Source organism: Colobus angolensis, unplaced genomic scaffold, assembly GCF_000951035.1.
Source record: "Colobus angolensis palliatus isolate OR3802 unplaced genomic scaffold, Cang.pa_1.0 Scaffold491, whole genome shotgun sequence".
Classification (NCBI taxonomy): Eukaryota; Metazoa; Chordata; class Mammalia; order Primates; family Cercopithecidae; genus Colobus; species Colobus angolensis.
In genome coordinates, this window is record NW_012118388.1 from 1,180,341 (window position 1) to 1,202,965 (window position 22,625).

At 36.5% G+C, this 22,625-nt stretch overlaps 1 protein-coding gene across 3 annotated transcripts in view; it reads right to left on the bottom strand.

The window, feature by feature from the left end:
- DPYD (dihydropyrimidine dehydrogenase) overlaps positions 1 to 22,625 on the bottom strand; it is an 861,792-nt gene that overhangs the window by 801,300 nt on the left and 37,867 nt on the right. For all 3 annotated transcript variants that reach the window (XR_001003717.1, XM_011959403.1, XM_011959404.1), the window contains exon 2: positions 16,380 to 16,490. Coding sequence is in view for 2 of the 3 variants with exons in the window: in XM_011959403.1 (XP_011814793.1) it covers positions 16,380 to 16,490 (111 nt within the window). In the remaining variant the exon portion in view is untranslated. The remainder of the gene's footprint in view (positions 1 to 16,379; positions 16,491 to 22,625) is intronic.

A 22,625-nucleotide genomic window follows, 5' to 3' on the forward strand; every position in this document is an offset into this window, starting at 1 on the left:
CAAAGAAATCCAAGCTAAATGCTTAATCATCTGAACCAGAAGTCATTCCCAATATTTAGGCAAAACTAAAATATTAATAATGAAAAGTACTACTTAGTGAGCATTTACCATGTGCTAAACTTTGTATTATACCCTTTTTAAATTCCTCAGTTTTCAAAATAATGTAGTTAGATTTCCATAATTATCAATATTTCTATTTAACAGTGAAAAAAACTAGAGCTAGCTAGTTAAGATGAAGAATCATACCCAAGTTCAATTTAGTAAATGTAGAGATGATTTCAGTTTGGGCATGTGTGTCTGAGCCAGAGCTGATTATACTATACCCTACTGCCTCACACAACTTAATCGTAATTTCAACGTATTCCATAAAAATAAAACACCTCTAGCTAGGTCATTAAAACTTGACATATAGCGCTGTGCTCCTTAGGATTTTTTGGTTGTCTATATCTCAAACTTGATTTACATAGTTTAAGCCAATAAAAAGAGTCTATCCAAGAGTATCTCACAAAACACGAAGTTGCAAAACTCTCCCTGCGCAAAGCCATGAGAAACCTGCGTAGCTTCTTTCTCTACAACTGCCTCTGTCTTCTCTCTCCTCAGCTTGGCCTTTTCTGATTTTCAGTACATATCGCAAGTGGAAAATGGCCACCCTGCAGCACCAACCTTTCATTTTTTTCCTGCTCAAACAGTCCAGAATGAAAAAGGATCTCTTGTCATAGACATCTAGGAGAGAACCTGATTTCCCCAGCCTGGGTCAGTTCTCTCCATCAGATTCAAGTGGCCAGAATCAGGGCCAGTTAGGTGGTACAAAGAAAGCTTCAAGGGTGTATACCAATAAACTTCTGGATTTCTGAGGCAGGTACCTTCGGAACTATATATCACAGTCAAATTTATACAGAATTTTTGATAAATATTCATATCTTGTAGGAAAGAATCCTATAAATAAGAAACATAATAAACAAAGGGAATAATCCAAAGAGGCTGTATATGAGGGAGTCAGAATATGTCACCCCAAAATATGCCACCTTGGCATAAGGACCATTTTGAGCTGAAAGCACTTAAGAAACAACAAACTGCAGAAAGAGCTCTTTGCTCTTTGCTCTCTCCCCATCTGCCTAAAAGCAGACATAAATTTCCTTTTGTGAAGGTGTTCCCCTCCCTTCTCCCATACCAGGAGGAGAACAACCCTTATCACTCGATACAGAAAGTTGGCACCAAGATGGATTTGCAGAGACAACCCTTACTAAAATAGCCCTTATCTTCCATTAGTATCCCTCATATATTTATCTTCCCACAATTCATCACCCCTAGAATCCCAAACCCCTTTTCCTTTGTGTTATCACTTCTGCACAATTTATCTCTCTTTATTAAAATGGTATTGTAAGCCCCTGGGTTTAACTGCTTCTTTCTGTCTTCATTTCTTTCATGTGAAGGCTCTGTGCACATATCAATTAAACTATGAACATCAAATAAAATGTGTATGCATGTTTGCCTGTTAATCTGTCTTTTGTCAGTTTAATTCACATGCCCCAGCCACTGAACATAAGAGGTTAAAGGAAAAACTTTTTCTTCCCCTACATACATTACACATATATGTAGTATATAGTTATTGATATTTGGAGCTCCATATTCAAATATTGACGTGGGGATTTTAACTACTGATTCAATTTGCAAATGTTGAATAGACATTAACATTTTTAGGGTAAATCACATGACATATTCTGGGGAACAGGCTAGCAAAATCTAAATAGATATTAGAAATTTCAAAGAAAAGAGAAAATAAAGTAATCCATTCTGTCTCACTAACGACTACTGAATCAAAGCATGACCATGCAAATAGGGTATAACACATTTTTTTTTTTGTAATTAAAGCAACTTCAAGATAGGTAACATTAAAAATATCCTGGCTTAATGAAAACAAAAATATGAAATGCAGTTAGGATGTGTGGATCTTTATCATGTTATATAAAAATACAAACATTTCAAAATTCATAAACTTCAATAATGGAGAGCTATGACAGCAGAGTTCCACATTTTTGTTCATATTCATTTTAAGTGCATGACTGCAGGAAGGTGTTTCTCATTATTATTTCTCTATGGTCCCTGATATTCAAAGTAGTACATGTAATATTAATGATCTCACTTTTGTGAGTATACAGCATACACCACATTCCCATCTAAAGAAAAGCTCCTCAATTCCTAATCATTTCAATAGGCTCTAATGTAATATTTCCTACATTGGAAATCACAGCACTTTATTTAAGGAAATCACTTTGGCCAAGTGAGCTCTGTGGAGTGCAGCCTGCACAGACGTCAGTTCAAAGGATCAGATGTCAAAGTGCTCCCTCTAATGTCCCTTAATCATCACTCCGATTAGTGCATGAATAGGACTGTGATTAAAAACGCTGCTGCCATTGTCTACCTATTCAGGCGTCTAGCATTCTACGTGGGTTCCAGCGATTAGTGTTTGAATAGAGGAACGATTAGAAAGACAGCTGCCATTGTATGCCCATTCGGGAAAACAGCAAAACTCACATATTTATTTGCTATGAGCACCAAATAAATGTTTTGCAAAGGTAAAATATACCATTAGACTCTAAAGACAATTTTGCTGATTTCTTTTGTTCAGAACACTGTATTTTCCCATATGCAAAGACATTTCTTATTTGCAAATACAGTAATATGCTTCATTAATATCTTTTAAAATATACATATTTTGTTTTTATAGAAATAGTCTTAACACACATCTGCTTTATTATATACTACTTATTGACCTATAATACATCATACAATTCCAGTTTAATATTTATGATTATGCAAAGAATTTCTCTGTAAACAAATTCAATCTATTTGGTTCCAGATCTTTTGGATCCCTTCTCAATATTCTTGGACTAATATGTAGTCTATAAGAACAACTTCTTCTCCCAAGAGAAATTTCCTTGTCAGACACGGAGAATAAATATTTCACTCTTGGGCCATTATGAGAGAGGGAACACATTTCAGGTTAGCAGTTAGTAGCCCCGCAGGAGCTCACACAAGAGAGCTTCGGCCAGAGTGGAATTCCCCATGACAATACATACCTCTAGCCTATGATAAAAACTCTCCAAGACCAAAGCATCATGTTGAGGCTTTTTGGAGAACGGAGAAATACAGCCAAAAAAAAAAAAAAAAAATCACAGAAAAAGAATCCATCCATATGCACATATAAGACACTGCTCAAAAAATGTTTGTGGCTGTTTCTCTCTCTCTTCTTTCTCTCTCTGCCTGTTTCTGTACAAATATGCTACTAAGAAATTTCTGGGCAATAGAGGAAATACTGTGTCTTTCATTACCATCCTCAGTATCTTGCTGCTCAGTACTTTTCCATGGTTTTTTCATATACATTGTTCTTCTCTATCCACTATCATGATAGGCTTCCATATATAGTAACAGCAACCTCAGAGCATCCCCCTTATAAATGCTGATAATGACAAGCAATAACACTTATAGAAGGTTATATATATATACATATGTATATATATATGTATATACATATATATGCCAGCCACGATTTTAAGAATACTATGCACATTGACTCATTTACTCTATCAGGTAGATATTATTATCTTCATTTAGAGATGAGGAAATGGAGACAGTAATGGAATTAGAAATTTACTCAAGGTCATACTCTACTAAATGGCAAAACCAATAATTTGAGCTAAGCAGTTTATCTCTAGAGCTAACTCTCTTAACCAACCTCTCTACTGACAACTGAGCTCTTTAGGTTCCACTGCCTGCCCTCATAAAAACTCAACCTCAAAGATAAGGAAGCTGTCAAGGAAAAATTTTCCTTCTTTTGCAAATAAAGCTAATTGAAATACACCTTACTTAGGGGAAAGTTTTTTCCAGTTCAATTTAAACCCTGAGTAAATAACTATACTCCATTAAACATAAAGTTGTTTAAAAAAAATAAAGAGCACTCTGCTTAACCATTATTAAAATTTCAAACAAGTGAAGAACAAAATAAAACTAACAAGGCTGATGGCTGACAATTACAAACGAGTTTAATTTGTGTGTCACATGGATGTAGAGAAAGTTGCAATCAGTCTGAAATAAATAATTAAAGCAAAGCATTTTTGTAACAGCCTCAGGAAATTAAGAGTTAACACTTTTCTTCTTTTTAGTCAATTACCATCTTATTACATATTTCTGCCTGGAGAATAAGTCTCTGACAATACTAGTCCATGTGTGGAATGAAGCACTAGGAAAACACACACTTTTAAAGGGGGATACTAATATATATAAAAACTCTAAATTACAGCATATCACAAAGAATGTGCCTTTTAAACATATAATATGCACTTATCAATGAAATAACCAGACTATAGAACTTCTCTAGAAAAAAATATTTATCATCATCATTGTCACTACTCTGTGGAGAGGTCCTCAGCATCATCTCTTGATACCTTCCTTCATGTTCCAGTCTATGACTTCAGCCATGCAGTACTGATACTGTTTTAGTACCTTAACTTCAATCAGTATGCTCCCCCATCTTCAGACTTTCAGATACAAGTTTTCTACTCTCCTGAAATTCCTCTTTTTCCTTCCTTTCTTTCTTCCTTCATCTTTATTTTCAATTTAAATTCTGGTTCCTCAGGAAGGCCAACCTTGAATCCTGAGACCAGACTATGGTACTTCAGCTATAACTCTCATGGAACACTGCACTGACAAAACCTGATTGTGGGATTGAGTGGTGACAATGTGCTAGCAGCCCTCACTCTCAGCACCTCCTTGGCCTCAGCATCCACTCTGGGGGTTCTTGAGGAGCCCTTCAGCCCACCACTGCACCGTGGGAGCCCCTCTCTGGGCGGGCTGAGGCTGGAGCCGCCTCACTCTGCTTGCTGGGAAGCGTGGAGGGAGAGGCCCAGGCCCCAACTGGGGCTGCAAGTTATGCTGGCAGGCTAGTGCGGTTCCTGCGGGCGCGGGCCTGGGTGTGGACTAGGAGGGCGTGGGCGTGGGCTCGTTGGCCCGCACGCGGGGCGGCAGGCGCCTCTGGCCCAGGGCAGTGAGGGGCTTAGCACCGGGGCCAGCAGCTGCAGAGGGTGCACCCGGTCCCCCAGCAGTACCGGCCCGCCGAGGCTGTGCCCAAGTTCTCCCCGGGCCTCAGCTGCCTCCCCACGGGGCAGGGCTCCACACCCTCAGCCCATCATGCCCCAACCTCCTTCACCCCCCTCCCCCGGCAGTATCTCCGGTAGGGCTGAGCCTCCCCGATGAGTGCAGCCCCCTGCTCTCTGACACCCGGTCCTATTGACTGCCCAAGGGCTGAAAAGTGCAGGCGCAGCTTGGGCCTGGCGGGCAGCTCCGCCTGCAGCCCTGGTGAGGGTTCCACTGGGTGAGGCCAGCTGGGCTCCTGAGTCTAGTGAGGACCTGGGGAACTTTTATGTCTAGCTAAAGGATCGTAAAGCACCAATCAGCACTTTGTGTCTAGCTCAAGGTTTGTAAATACACCAATCAGTACTCTGGGTCTAGCTCAAGGTTTGTAAATACACCAATTGGTACTCTGTATCTAGCTAAGGTTGTATCTAGCTAACCTAGTGGGGATTTGGAGAACTTTTCTGTCTAGCACTTCTAGCTCAAGGATTGTAAACTCACCATTCAGCACTCTGTGTCTAGCTCAAGGATTGTAAATGCACCAATCAGCACTCTGTCAAAACGGACCAATCAGTTCTCTGTAAAACAGACCAATCAGCTCTCTGTAAAATAGACCACTCAGCTCTCTGTAAAATGGACCATCAGCAGGATGTGGGTGGGGTCCGATAAGGGAATAAAAGCAGGCTGCCCCAACCAGCCAGCAGCAACCCATTCGGGTCCCCTTCCACATTGTGGAAGCTTTGTTCTTTTGCTCTTTGCAATGTATCTTGCTGCTGCTCACTCTTTGGGTCCATGCTGCCTTTATGAGTTGTAACACTGCAAAGGTCTGCAGCTTCACTTCTGAAGCCAGCAAGACCACGAACCCACCGGGAAGAACGAACAACCCCAGATGCACTGCCTTTAAGAGCTGTAACACTCACTGCAAGGGTCTGCGGCTTTATTCTTAAAGTCAGCGAGATTACAGACACAAAATTAGGTTAACACCTGTGCAAATTCCCAGTTAGTTGTCTGGGCAAAAACCGTTTTGTCCCTTTCCCATGACTTATCACAGTAGCTGGCACATGTTACAACTTCCATTAATATTTAGTAATTAATACATATGTACAATTTAGATTAAAATATTTATACTATCTAAGTCTAAAAGTGAAATAATTTATATGTAGTGGTGTTACAGAAATAATGAAAAATGTGATGCAAAAAATTAATTCTTTAAGTGGGTTCATTACTCTGGAAGGTAACATTTCCACCAATTGAATTAATGCCCAAATGTTCAGGAGATGATACTCAGAGTTCATACATCATACATATATGCATATATAAAAACAATGGAAACCAATCAGTAGCTTCATATTTTACTTGCTATTTCAGGGTACACCTTTTTTTTTTTTTTTTTTTGAGGTGGAGTCTCACTCTGTCGCCCAGGCTGGAGTGCAGTGGTGCGATCTCAGCTCACTGAAAGCTACACCTCCCGGGTTCACGCCATTCTCCTGCCTCAGCCTCCCGAATAGCTGGGACTATAGGCGCCTGCCACCACGCCCAGCTAATTTTTTGTATTTTCAGTAGAGATGGGGTTTCACCATGTTAGGATGGTCTCGATCTCCTGACCTCGTGATCCACCCACCTCAGTCTCCCAAAGTGCTGGGATTACAAGCGTGAGTCACCGCGCCCAGCTACACTTTGTACTCTTATAGAAATCTAGGTGCATGTTAGTGGAAAAAACTTATATAAAAGTTCTTCAAAATAATATCAAAATACATTTTTATATATGTGTAGATTGAGCAATTCACTTATCTCCTCCAAGCTTCATATTTCCCATTAATAAAAAGAGGATTATAATTATAATAATTAACAAAATAACAATAATAATTCTCATCCACCAGAATATAAGTTCTGGGAGAGTAAAGTACATGGTTGCATTCTCAGCACCAAAAGCAGTATGTAACATACACTGAGAACTCAGTAAATATTCAATTAATTGATATTTATTGTATACCTACTATATGTCTGGCACTATTTCAGGAGCTGAAGAGACCGTTGTGAACAAAACAGGTCTTCATAGACCTTACATTCTCATGGGGAGAAAATAACTAAACAACCAAACAAGTAAAATATGAAAAATAGTATGTTAGATGGCAATATATTCTATGAAGAAAATTAAAGCAGGAAAGGGAGTATAAGGAGTAAATGCATGAAGTAATACTTGCTTCACAGAGTTGTTCATCAACAAATTTAGTTATTATAAAGAGCCTGGTACACTATCCACCATCCTCATTGTCTTCATCATCACCATTATCACCATTATTACTTGAAATACTGTCACAGAGTATAGCACTGTGTCACACAGCTTAATCCTTTGTTAGATGCACTCCCTAAATTATAGAACCTCAGAAAAAATAAGTGTAATGTATTTGCTTCTCAGCACAGAGATGAAAAGAATATATGAGAAACTGAATCATGTAATCTAAATTAGGCTTTTATATCAGATACTCAAAAATGCTTTGGGTACGATAAATATATCATAAATTCATAAGGAAGGAGAACTACAAATATTTTACAGATCATGAACATTTATGCCACTTATGTTTACATAATTTACTTGCAGAACTAGGTGCATACAGGGTTTTTCTCAAATCAAGATGCCATAAGCAAACAGATCTTTCTATACAAATGTCTACCAATTTTCAGTTAAATTAATTTGGAACATGGAAATAATATATTTGAGAATCCTCAAAAATGATGTGATTCAGATCTCAGAGGAATTGCTTTTTATTCTGGAAATACAAGAGAAAATTATCCTAAACTAAGTTGAACTGCAATCTTGCAGTTACTAGGACCATTGTCCAAATACCTATGCTTTTATTTTCAATGAGTTTCCTTTTCATGAATTTCCAGCGCTATGAAAAGCTATCAGATCTACCAACAACATTAATAAAAATTGGAGAACATTTGCTTTAGTCAAAATATTTTCTGCCTTCTCTCCATACATGCTTTATTTTATAGAGCTAAGACAACACAGACTGTTAAGATATGCCATTTTTATACACTAACAACAAAAAATACTGCTAAATAAACTGATACAAACTTTCTTATCAGATTAACTATAAAATGAATCTTAATTCCAGAGATGTGAAAGTGTGATAAAATATGCATCAGAGAATTGATCAAACATGGTAAATATGGCAAGTTCCAAAATGCCATACTGATTCATTGTTCCATGCAGAAATGAAATCCAAGTGGCATAAAAACATTAAATGAATGCATGTACATTTAATTGTCTTCTTTTATTCTATGTTAGTTATAATACAGTGTTGTTGATAATAGCATTTTTAGTGTCAAGAAGTGCTCTGAGTTTTCTTGCCTAGATGACAAAGTGATTATTTTTGCTACCAACATAACAAAAGAAAATCTGGGCAGAACAGGCATGAATAATTTGGTTTTTGACATAGTAATAATGAGAAACCAATACAATATCCAGGTGGAACTATCTTAAGAAGCATCTGGATACAGACGGGATCTTGGATGGAGATATTCATTCAGCTGTTAACACATAGATGGGCATTAAAACTATGGAGTGAATACAGTTATCAAGAGAGGCATAATTGAGATTTTCCACTGTTCCCATCTTGACATCTACAACTAAACTCTAAACTTTCTACCCAAAATGCCTTTGTATAAGCAGCCAGTTATTATTTTAAAATAAATATTTGTTATATGTCAGAATTAATACAACAAAAGACTCCACCTCAACTTCAAAATTACAAGGTCTACAATATGTGTAAATGACCACAAGGTAAGGTTTTAAACTCAGTATCCCTGTTCTACTTAAAGCTTTATACTTTGAAGGGATTTCTAGGTAGTCACTTTTCACAATATATTTTTCCCTCTCTAATTTTTTTCCCTCTGCTGAAATTTTAAGCTCGCATTTTCTTTAAAATGTTATTTTCTTCAATTTTCCTAACACACACATGCAAAATTAATTACTAAATTTCACATTAATAACATCTAACATTTGTTAGAAATAAGAAAGCTGTTGCTCAGTAATGATCACTGAAAATATATTTACTTCAAAATAAACTTTTATTTTTCTAATTCATTGCAATGTTCTCAACAAATGCCACAGCATAATTTTTTTAAAATGTATGTATGCCATTTATGTTTACATAATTTACTTGTAGAACTAGTTGAATACAGGGTTTTTCTCAAATCAAGAGGCCATAGGCAAACTGATCTCTTTATTCAAATGTCTATCAATTTTGAGTTAAATTAATTTGAGGACAGGAAAATAATAATATATTTAGTAATATATTATTAACAGTAAAATCATACCACATCAAGCATTCCAAAACACCCAATAATGAATGCATCATGACTGGTAGTGCAATTCAGAAGTTAATTTAATGAGCAGGAAATCCCACACAGTGAGCCAGCAAGTACTTCTGACTCAACCTGGATATCCAAATCCATCTCGGTCCCTACTGTGATTCTGCAGTTGCTACTGAAGTTTAAAACCTGCAGACACATTACTGGGTCCTGAGGCTGGCTGGTACCTCAAGGACAGTGGAAGAAGCCCTTTGGGCCAGTAACAGGGTGAGGTAAGTGCGGTACTGTGGCATTAAATTTAAGTTGGCCCTCAGTTTTAGGATCATGCAAGCAAGTACTGTCCCAGCTTCCCAACATGGGGTTCCTTGGGCATTGCCTGCCTTCGCCTACCTTTCCATAATCTTTCCCATCCCAAATAAGAACTTACTCTGCCATCTCTCCCTACTCCACCAGCCTTCATTTGAGAACTTACTGGATGGAGGGCAGGAGATGATCATCATTCCTGATAAACTCAAATTCAAAATCAGTCTTTATGGGGTGGTTGTAGTTTTGCTACCATCCCTTCCCATTCCTCCTAGAAATTTATACCTATTAGGCAGAGAGGCCACTGGGTTTTCATTTCTTGAAAGAAAGAATAAAACTACAGAAAGCAGAGAAACAAAGGGTGTTTCTTTTGGGCTTATAATTTTAGAAGTCACGTTTTCAGAAAAATTGAAAGGACTTTAGTGATTGACAGTGGATTTAGGAGGAAATGGGTGATAAGTTAAAAGTAACTTTTTCTTCCACTCCCATCCTTCCCAGTCAGCCTATATAAATATTTAACAGACAGAGAGACAAAATGAAGACCAAAAGGAAAGGGAAGGGCCCAGAGATATTGGCAGATCTTAGAAAAAGAGCATCAATGCCCAGCTCCTTAGGCTACTCTCAGAGGGCTGACAAATACCAGGTGTGGGGAAATCAATGATGGAGAATCTGTGACTCATCGACAAACAAAGACCTAGGAAAGCAGATTGAACCATGAACTTCCCTAAGCCCCAGTGTTGAGTGGAACATCAGAATGACTATCATCTTTTCAAGAACGGCTTCAAAGTAGTAGAGAAGCGAGGGATAGAAAGTGATCTAATGAATGAAAATGAAGGATGACTCCAAAGTCCCCATGATGGTGACCAGTGGGAAGATGGCATGAAAAATCAGCTGGGCTTACCTCACAGCCCACACTTGCCAGCAACCCTCGTAAAACTTAGATATCCACCTAGAGAAATAAGGGGTGACGGGGACAAGCAGGGAAAAATAAATCCTACAAGTGACACACAGGTTTCCACTCTCACAAATACTCACAATAGAATTAAGTTCAGTTACAAGAAAATAAAAGAGGTCATGTTACCTGCACGCATGAGTTTCTAGGTGGATATCTGTATTCTCTACACAAACCCTGCATTTTTCACATACTGAAAGAAATATTTAGTTGCAAATAATCTGTTTTTATTTTTTTATTTCCGAAACTCTTTCAATTATTGTCTATTTTTGGAAGAAAATAATTGTCAACAATCAAGAAAGCAAGCTCATGCTTGAGAAAGTATTTTCAAACATACAACAAGAGGCAAGGGTAGAACAGGTATTGCTTTCTTACTGGGTATCTGGTGAAAAGTTTATTTACTCTGGAGCTTAAAAATAAAAATTCACATTATGAATATGATACATCAATGGAGGGACATATATTCTCCATCAACTTTAACAGATCCCAGTAGCTGGCTATCCATCAAAGAGTGAATGAGATTGAGTGCTAGTTGTAGTAACTAAGTGGATTTCATCTCTTAATAGCCATGTAAACTTGATAAGGAAAAATGGTGCCAGCAGACAAGACAAACCTTAAGTATAATTTCCAAAAGTATAAATATCAACCATATTTGGAACATAAGAAATAATATATTATTAGAAAAACATATTAACTTATCCTTCCTCCATGGAAGTCCCCCACTATGCTCTTGTGGTTCTCATCTCACCTCTCAAAGTGCTTATTAGCTAAATTCTCATCTCTGCCTGCCTTTTCCATGCTATGTTCAGTGCCATGCTGAGCCACATTGGGGCCTGAGGCAAAAGGAAAAAGGTGTGTACCTATATATATTTATTATTATTGTTATTTTTCTTCATTACTGAGTCTTTTGTTAGCCCCTTATATTTTACACCTCAGGCCAGTTCCTCACTTGTCTCACCCTAATTTCTGCCCTAATCCCAAAGGTCTAACCTGCACCCTCTTTCCACTTTACATACTCCTCCTGGGTAACTCTCCCCCTAGGCTTTTAGTTATTTATGTATATCCTGATGATTCAAAAATTATTTATCTCCATCCCAGACCCTTTACTAATCTACAACTTTTGCAGTGATCCACAGGCACAAGGACCTCAAATAATCCAAAAGTGAGTGTAGTATTTATCCTCAACTTATGCTATAAACAAGTAAACATACACATAAAGTCAACTCCCAAGTCATATGTGTTTTATCTCCTAAATAAATTCAAGCTCATCCTCCCTTCTGGTCTTCATCATCTGTCTTCCAACTTTTTAAATCCAGTCCCAGAGACCTTGCCTCCCATATTTTCATTAAATCCGTCGTCCACACTGAAAGCTAGACTGATTCACCTAAAGGCAAATATGATAAACTCACAATGATCATTAAAATTCCTTAACTGTTCTTCCTTTGAAAGAGTATTATTACTATTTATTGGTATTTCAGCCTTCTTCAAAACAACATGAGAACTTCTTGGCAAGGCCTGTGTCACACGAATTCCAATGTGGCAAGTGGCGCAGATAATAAATGTGAAACAAACAAGTGACTGAGATTGTGAAGCTCATGCAAGAAAAAAATATTTATCAAAACCCATATATCATTTAGTTATTTTCATTGTCTACAAGGAAAATAAGTCAATGATTTTCTTTTATTTCCTTATTCAAAAAACTTCTACTAAAAGAGCTCTCTGGCAATTGCATGGGTTCAGTCTCTAGTTCCACTATTTAGCTGTGGAACTGTGAATAGGTTTCTTAGGCTTCCATGTGCTTCAGTTCCCTCATCTATGAATGGATGATAAAATATAGTATCTACCTGACAGGGTGCTTCTGAAGCTTGAATGAATTACTTCACAACAAGCATTGAAAAATTTTAATGTATATTGTAGCTTATTCTCATTTTATTTTTTTATGCTGAGCACCTTGTATGTGTCATGCATTTAGAACAAATTTGCTAAAATTCTTAAAAAAACATGTCTAATACTTGGCTAATTGGCTGTCTTTAACTGCCTTTCCTTTTAATTTTCACCCAGCATAAGTTTTCTGATTTGTAATATTTTCTGGTCTTCAAAAATTGCTCAGGGAAAATGAGTGCAAAATATTTATGTAATTAGGATAGTTCAACATTTTCAAAAATGGCAAAAATAAACAGCAGTTACAGAACACCTGCTTAAACTATACTGGAAATAACTGCTTCATGCTTCATTAACCAGTATAAACATGTTTGCCAGTTTAAATCCCCTACTAAAGTCAGAATTTCAAATTAGTACTATAAGAGTATTAAACTACCAAGTGAAGCTATTCCTGGGCAATAATTTCAGGACCGCCATTCCTAAGGCACTTTTACAGGTCAAACGGATGCTTCTTTTCTAATAAGCCTATAATTTACTTATTAAGTCAAATTTGTGTCTATTTTAACAAACGATTTTAGACTACTTATTTTTCTGGATTTTATTCGCCTCTGAGAAGCATTCAATACAGTGCCTGAAATATAGATGCTTCAAGCACCAAATAAATAGAAAAAAGGAAGGAAGAGGGCAGATAGTAAGAGAGGACTATATAATGCCTGAAGAAAAACTTCTCCAATTGTTGGGTCCAACTATAACTCTGTTTCTGGTAAGTAAACATAAGAAACATATAGCATAGATACAGATATAGATATAGATAGATATGGATATAGATTGAGAGACAGTAATGCAGGCTAGAAATATAAAGGAATCTTCAATCTAAAGATAGTATTAAAAGTAAGGAGATAATAAGATAACCAATGTAGTGACTATTTTAAAAGAAAGAAAGAGTTTGAGCTCTGGGCACTGAAATATCTAAGGGGTGAGAGGAGAAATAATCAACAAAGAAGTGAAGAAAAACAAGATAGGAGATGTTAGTGAGGTAAGAAGAAAACTTTTTCGTATCTCATCAGTTACTGGTTACTGGCCAGCTAGTGGGGATAAAAGTTCCGGCATCCTACTTGGTCTTTATGAATTGAAAAACAAACCATATGTTTTGGTGACACGTTCATTCAGTTCTTTATGCCAGCATGAAGAGGATAATAACAAATGGGAAATGAGTAGTATTATTTAACCACACTGAGAATAACTTTCAACCCTAGCTTCATATTTCACTTTTGGGAATAAACTTCACTGCTCTGAGAAATTCATGAATGTCACAGAGAGTCTTCAAACTAATAGACATCAGTGCAATAAATCTGATCTTATAAATTGAGATTATCATTTTAACACAGATCTAAAGTTTCCATTTTATTTTTATACTAATACTCATAGAAGACCTGAAATATACAAAAGTGCCAAAAATATATAATCAATATTAACATTTCAGTATTTTTTTGTTCTTTGTGGATATATATATATATAAAGGTATGGTTATGTGTAAGTGTACACAATCACTATTGAATACAGTGATGTTAAATCCTTTTACCATGTAATGCAGACAGAATTTATTCAGATTATTTCAAAGACATTTTAATGATTGCACCATATACCACTGAATTAATTTACTCTAATTTGTTTAACCATGACCCACTGGTTGGAATTCAGTGGGATTTCCCCTACATTTATCTCCACTGAATAAATAATGCCTAGGATACTCCTCTTTGTACTTAAGTCTTTACCTACATTCCTAATTCTTTCCTTCAGATATGTTATTAGAAAATAAATTACTGGTATAAGTGATAATTTAAAATTATTGTTATGAACTGAACTATATCTCCCCAAAAATCTTATGTTGAAGTCCTAACTAACCTCCACTATCTCAAAATGTAGCTATATTTGGAGAAAGAGTCTTTAAAGAGGTAATTAAGTTAAAATGAGGTTATTAGGGTATGTCCTAATACAACATAGCTGATGTTCTTATTTGGACATAAGCACACCCCAAGTGAAAACTCAGGGAGACGACACCATCTACAAGCCAAGGAGAGAGGTCTTGGAAGAAATCACCTTGATCTGGGACTCCGAACTTCCAGAACTGTGAGAAAATAAGTCTCTGTCGTTTAATCCACCTAGTCTGTGGTATCCTGTTATAGCATCCCTAGGTATAAATAGCATCCCTATGTACAGCAACACAGGTACAAATGAATATTGTCAAATTGCTTTTATAAATATTTGTGTCAATATGTATTTGACAGAGGAAACTGACCTCACTGCACCTTGGTCATTATTTTTAAAACGATAAAATAACCTCAATTTATAGGATCACATTATGAGATACAAATGCTAAATTCCATAAAATAACAACAACAGCAATCATAATAAAGAAAGTCTCCATTTCAAAATAAAATCCTGACCATAAATAGCTTGAAAACTTATAAATGTGAGACATTAGGGAAGTCACATAGTGTCTCTTGATCATAGTTCTCAGACCTTTAAAAATTAGAGATTTAGGCTTGATAGTCTTTAAGAGCTTTCAAGTTTAAAAATTATGAGATTCTTTTTTCAGTGTTCTTCAATTGTTCTTATCATTATACTGGGTCATGCCTTGTAAGCGGCCTATTCCTTGAACAACCTGGATCACACTGTTTTCCTTTTAGAGACCTCTACTAGAAGCATCATGGTAGAAAGCAAAGCTCCCAAAACTGGACCAAGAAAAACTGAATTCAAAATCAAGGTCTGTAATTAAGTGTCTATGGGATCTTTTCATGTAATATTGTTTCTCTGTTTCTATTTCTTTTTTCATTCAAAAAATTTGCCTTGTGGCTGGTGACAGAAAAACTAAAAATTAGATAAATACAAACACACATGAGCACACACCCTCAATTCCCATCCTCAAAGAGTTCATGATATAAGAAGAAGGAAAGAAGTACATAAGCTGAAATCATACATTGTATAAGAAAGTATATACAAAGTTCCAATAGAGCTAATGTTAAGCTAATACTACTGTCTCACTCATTAATTTGGGAATATTAATTTGGGGTAAATTAACTTGGGGTAATCAGGTAAAAAGGCATTTCTTTCAAAATTTAAAAATGTATATAACCTTAAGATGGAATTTCTAACATCGCCTTTAAGGTTGTACTTATATCCCATCTATGGTCTCACAGTTCCAGCTCTATAATCACCTTCCAGATACAGTTAAAGTTCTAGCAGTAATCTCAGAGAAATGCTGTTTTGCTCCTGTACCTCACCTGGAAATATTAGGTGTTCATATTATTAGATGTTCTATGAGAGTGTATTTTTAAAGTCCACAGATACCAGTGTATCTATAACTTCCTTCATTTAGACTATATCATTAATATGAAAACTCTTCTGTATCATTGTATCAACAGGCAAAACAATTTTGAGACAAATTTTAAAGATTTTGAGAAAAGAAATTTTGGCACCAAACTAAATTTACAGGTTGCATATCTCTTATCGAAAATGCTTAACACCAGAATTGTTTCAGATTTGGGTATTTTGAATTTTCGTATTTGGGTTACTCAACCTGCATATAATTTGTTTTCAGGAGATTTTTTTAAAGCAATGTAATTAAAAACACACTTTCAAACTTGTTCAAATATTAAATATTTAAAATATTTTTTAAATCACAGCTGTACTTTAATACCTAATTGTATTTCTAAGTGTATGTAAAATCTTGTCTTACAATGTGTGGAGCGAGATAATTTTCAGCATGAAATAGTGTATCTGTGGTACTTACAAAGCAGTTCTTATCAGGATTTCTTTTCCAATGTTTCTTGTCTAATTTCTTGGCCGAAGTGGAATGCAGAGTTGCATGAGTTTGTGTTCGAGGATTTAAAGCCAGGATGCTCTAAAGACAACATAAACAATGTGTAAATGTATGGAAATATGTTGGCATTCGTTTAAACTTATTTTTATTGTATTTTATTTTTTATTTTGAGACAGGGTCTCTCTCACTTTGTAACCCAGGCTGGAGTGCAGTGGTACAATCTCAGCTCACTGCAACCTCTGCCTTCCAGGCTCAGGCAATCCACCCACCTTATCCTCCCGAGTAGCCCGGACTACAGGCGCATGCTACCACTCCTGGCTAATTTTTGTCTTTTTAGTAGAGATGAGATTTCGCCATGTTGCCCAGGCTGGCCTTGAACTCCTGGACTCAAGTGATCCACCTGCCTCAGCCTCCCAAAGTGCTGGGATTACAGGCGTGAGCCACCTTGTCTGGTGGCATTTTTAGAAATCAAACTTTATCTAGGATTTCCTCCTACAGGCCCCTAAAGAAAGCGTTAGCTAGGAAAGAAAACTTAGGAATCACACACATATATACACACACACACACACATACACACACACAAAAGATTACACGTAAATCAGAAGAATTACCCCAAATTTGCAAGATCGTGCTTAATAAAATCAAGTTAGACATCCTATATTTGGTTTTCAAAAAAAAATTCAGTATGGGAAAATCCTAATACAATGAAAATTTATATGGAAAAAGTGAGAAGATACACTTTTCTTAGGAAAAAATCTAATAATGTTATTGATATAATGATATCGTTATATCAATGTATATCATTATACATTGATAAAAAGCTAAAATATATGTTTAAAATGTTGCATGGATCTCAAATAGCTTACATTAATAGACTAATACTGGGCAAAATATGAATGGAGTGATTCCTATTGTACTTTCTACTAATTAGACAAAAGCAATTCTTGACCAGAAAAAAAAATCTTACAAAAAACAAACAAATATTATCAACAACAATGAACAACATACTGTTGTTTCACCAGAGAGGAGGACCCATGGTAGCAGCAAATGCTTCTGTTTAACCAAATTAATATTATTACCTACCATCTTTCAATAATGATTATGTGTTGAAAAGTTAGATGCAACAGCTGAAGAAAAGCCTGGAGAAAAGATCTGGGAGAGACACTGTATTTCAGTAGGTGAAGAGCTTTCACACGGAAGAGATTTAATTTGTTTTGTATTAATACAGAACCAATGCTGTGAAAATTAATGGAGGAAGATTTGGATTCAGATATAAATTAAAAAGTGACAGCTGAGATTGTATTAGAAATCATTCTAGCTGACATTACTGCAGTCATTTTAAATGATGTTCATTTCAAAAGTCGTCTTCTTCCATGAAGTTACCCCTAAATAATCTAGATCCATTTTCTGTTCCAGATCACTGAAACATCTCTACCACAGTATTCCAATCTAAACAGTAACCGCTGCTTTAAGAATTTTTCTTCCCTTCTGAACTGTGCATGTTTGGAGCTGAGGGATTCCTGACTTTTTAAAAATCTTTCAGTTTATGATATATAGCACCAGGTAGGTAGCATATGCTTATTCCTGTAAAATAGTGATTCAAAAATCATGAATCTAATTTTTAATTCCTAGTAGTCTTATAACTTTGAGTAAACCATTGATCTTTTTGATCTTTGATTTCCTCACATGCAAAATACAGCAACACCTGAATCAGAAGTAAAGAATAAATGAAAAGCATGATACAACATGTTTTCTAAACTACCAACACCCTAAAAATTGAAGTGTAGTGAAAATGGAATCCAGGAGCTATTTGCAACAGTAACCCTCTGTCCATGATTTGTTCATGTAGGGGATAGGTAAGAATTTGACAGGGGACCTGAGAATGCAATTCCTACTAGATTTGACCAAATCCAAGATCACCTTCCAAATCTAGATTGCATGATTCTTTAAAAATTATTGGATCATGTTCATCATTTTCACATATAAAAATGAACTCTTGCTGAGATCCACTGAGAACTATCACAAAGACCAAAATGAATGGACAGATAAAATAATTATACTATTAATACCAGACACAAGCTAAAAATGTTATTTCCCCCCTCTACTATTGAAATTTCACAATCAACATATCTAGAGTAATCATTTTCTAGGTGATATCTTAACTGATTTTATAAGAGTATCACATGCTAATATGAAGAATTTAAAAATCATAAATGACTTTCTAAAATAAATGTTATACTTAGTATTCGTAGACAAGAATAAAATCAGAAAAAGTCACTTCATTTCATTCTGCATTTGATTTAAAGTGGTAATAACAATCCTCTGTGTTTTAAGTTTTTAGAGTTTAAAAGTTCAAAAGCTTTCACATCCATTATGTAATTTAACTTACAAACAGCTACTACTATCTCAATACTTAGGATGAGCAAATAAATTGAGGGTGGTTAAGTAACCTGCTTAAGATCTCACAGTTTGTATGCAAAAAGAATTGAATTGGAATTCTGTTCATCCGAGTATGGGACTTATATTGAACCTGATCCAAAGATGAGGGCTATATTTAAAAGTCACTTTTTGAGATATAAGGTAGGAAACATTTTTAACCACATGTTTAAATAATATCAATTTGTACCTGAGTAGCTCAATGAGAAATTAATTTTAAACCCTGTTTTGAGCAAGCCAGTAAATATGACCATTAAGAAGTCACCTCTGGAATGTTAGAGTAAGGACCTCTGCAGACTGACACCCATAAAAATAAACATAACTGCAAAAATAGTAAAAATAAAAATCCTTTAAAGTCTCTGGAAATCTGCCTTAAGGCAAACAGCAAATGAAGAAATAATAATACATGAAAACCGACTAAAACTGGTAAGAGGAGTGAAGGTCTATGGCATCTGAAGTATAACCCACACCATTTCAGTCCAGTGTGACAGTCATTCTACCTCAGATGGGTACAGCTCAAAACACAGAGCTCACTCCACCCCAGCCACTAGTTGAGGGCTATGGTATCTCCCAGGGAGGGGTAAGATGCCACCATTTCTCATTTTCTCTCTCCCCCATTCTACACAGAGACAAAACTGCAACTGAGTGCAGCTGAGACTAAAGTGCAGCTGACAGGTCAGGAGTTCTGTTACTCCATCCAGCCTCCACTCAAAGAGCCAAGGTTCTACCTCAGGAATATCAAGCCAATAACACCAGGGCCCTGATTATCATTATCTTACCTCACTTACTGGGTAGAGTTTGCACACAAGGAACAGCAAGCGGAGAGAACTAGAGGCTATTGCCTATACCTAGCATCTTGCTCATAAAAGCAGAAATGTAACTCTGAGAGAAGTGGACCATTGTCACTACCCTCAGCTCTGGAGTGGTGGCCCAGAGAATTTTTCCCAGAAGACACAAGTCATAAGAACAGAAAGGTCCCCCCAAAGGAACTGACTTTATTTGAACCTGTATGCAGGGAAGTTCAAACCTAAGAGTACTCTTACACACAATAAAAACCTTCATGTCAAACAATTAAGAGAGAGGTAGCTTCCGAAAACAATAAACTAAACCATAAGGCAGAGAGTTCATCAGGGAAAACCAGGGAAGGAAACATAAGATGAGTTCTCCTGGAGTTACAAAAAAACTCAAGGACTTGCTTCAAAAACTACCACTGAAAAAGGGCCCAAATTTAACTGAATCACACTGTGGAACAATTCATATTCCACAGCAAAAGTAATAAATCAACCAGAAGCCATTGGAACTAAGATCTGGGTGTGACATTAATACAGGCAGACAACTTAAGAGAGAGATCAGAGAAAAAGGCAAAGAGACACCCGATAAAACCACGGACACCCAAGAATGACTACACATATCCAAGGCTGCACCCTGTGAGAATGGTATCAGTGTTTCATACTAGAGGAAAATGTACATCCCTAAATAGTATATCCAGGCCAGGCATAGTGGGTCATGCCTGTAATGCCAGCACTTTGGGAGGATGAGGCAAGTGGATGGCTTGAGGAGTTCAAGACTAGCCTGGGCAACATGGTGAATCCCCATCTCTACAAAAAATACAAAAATTATCCAGGCATGGTGGCATATTGCCTGTGGTCTCAGCTACTCAGAAAGCTGAATCAGGAGGATCGCCTGAGTCAGGGAGGTCAAAGATGCAGTGACTTGTGACCATGCCACTTTACTCCAGCCTGGGTAGCAAAGTGAGACTCTGCACAAAAAAAAAAAAAAAAAAAAAGTATATCCAGTCACCAATAACAAGTCACCCTCCTCTAGAAGGGAGTTAATGTCCAGCAAGAATAGCTACATTATGTAAGATGTTCCATCTTCAACTTATAAAAGTATGAGTCATGCAGAGAAACAGAATTGTGTTATCCATATAGACACACAAAAAAAGCAACAGTAACACCCATTAATAGGGTCCACGTGTCAAATTTAACACTTTGATATGGTTTAGCTGTGTCCCCACCCAAATCTCATCTTGAATTGTAGTTCCCATGATCCCCATGTGGTCATGGGAGGGACCCGGTGGGAGGTGATTGAATCATGGGGCCAGTTACCCCCAAACTGCTGTTCTCATGGTAGTGAGTGAGTTCTCACGATATGTGATGGTTTTATAAGCGGCTTTTCCGTCTTTGTTAAGCATTTCTTCCTGCTGTCATGTGAAGAAGGACGTGTTTGCTTCCCCTTCTGCCATGATTGTAAGTTTCCTGAGGCCTCCCCAGACATGCAGAACTGTGAGGCAGTTAAACTACTTTGCTTTATAAGTTACCCAGTCTCAGGCAGTTCTTTATAGCAGCATGATAACTGACTAATACACAATTCAAACCAGTCATTACAAGGAAAGTATGTTGACAATGTCTTAGAGAGTACAGAATATCCATATAGAGATATAAAGTATTTAAATCATTTTAACAAAAACAACAAGCAGGCATTCTGGACGTGAAAAATACAATAGCTATTATGAAACATTCACTAGAGTTCAATAGTAGATTTGAACTAGCAGAAGAAAGAATCAGCAAACTTAAAGACAGATCAAGAGAGAATCTTTAAGACAATCTGAAGACCAAAGAGAAAAAGAATAAAGAAAAATTAACAGAGCCTCAACGATATGTGATACACCACTGAGCAAACCAAAATACTGTAATGGGACTGCCTGAAGAAGAAAAGACAAAGGAGGAGAAAATACAGAAGTTATACCAGCTTAAAATTTGCCCAATTTAATTTTTTATAAAGCAGAACAAAATATTAAAACTATACCTTCAGGAAGCTAATGAATGTGAAGTATGCTACATGTAAAGAGATCCACACAAAGAACATTAGTAAAAGTGCTGAAAGTCAATGCCAAAAAGAAAATCTTGAGTGTAGCAAAAGAAAAAATAATTCATCATGTACAAAAGAATTTCAATAAGTTTAACAGTGAATTTCTCATTATCAACCACAGAGACTAGAAAGAAGTGGGATAAGACATACAAAGTACTAAAAGAAAAAAAAAGTAAACCATGACTCCTATAGCCAACAAAGCTATCTTTCAAAAAATAAAGGTAAAATAAAGCCATTCCCAGAAAAATAAAGAATGCGATAAGTTGCTATTAGCAGATGTGACTTATAAGAATTACTAAAGGAAGTCCTTGGCCAGGCATGATGTCTCATGCCTGTAATCCCAACACTTTGGGAGTCCAAGGCAGATGGATCACTGAGGTCAGGAGTTCAAGACCAGCCTGGCCAACATGGTGAAACCCTGTCTCTACTAAAAATACAACAATTAGCCAGGCATGGTAGCAGGTGCCTGTAATCCCAGCTACTTAGGAGGCTGACGCAGGAGAATCACTTGAACTCCAGAGCTGAGGTAACAATGAGCTGAGACCGCACCACTGTACTCCAGCCTAGGCAACAAGAATGAAACTCCGTCCATAAATAAATAAATAAATAGTGAAAAAAATAAAATTAAAGGAAGTTCTTCAGGCAGAAAGTAACCATAACTTCCTATTCACATGAAAAAAACAAAGGTCAACAGTAAAGCACAGGTAAATGCAATGACACAAATATCTTGAAAGTAAAAGATAGAAAATGACATATCATGCAAATAGCAGCAGCATGAAAGCTACAGTGCCCATACTAATATTACAACAATAAAGTTTTAAAGAAACAAAAATACTTACTAGAAATAAAGAGGAATATTTTATCATAATAAAGGCTCAATCTACCAGGAAAATACAACAATTATAAACA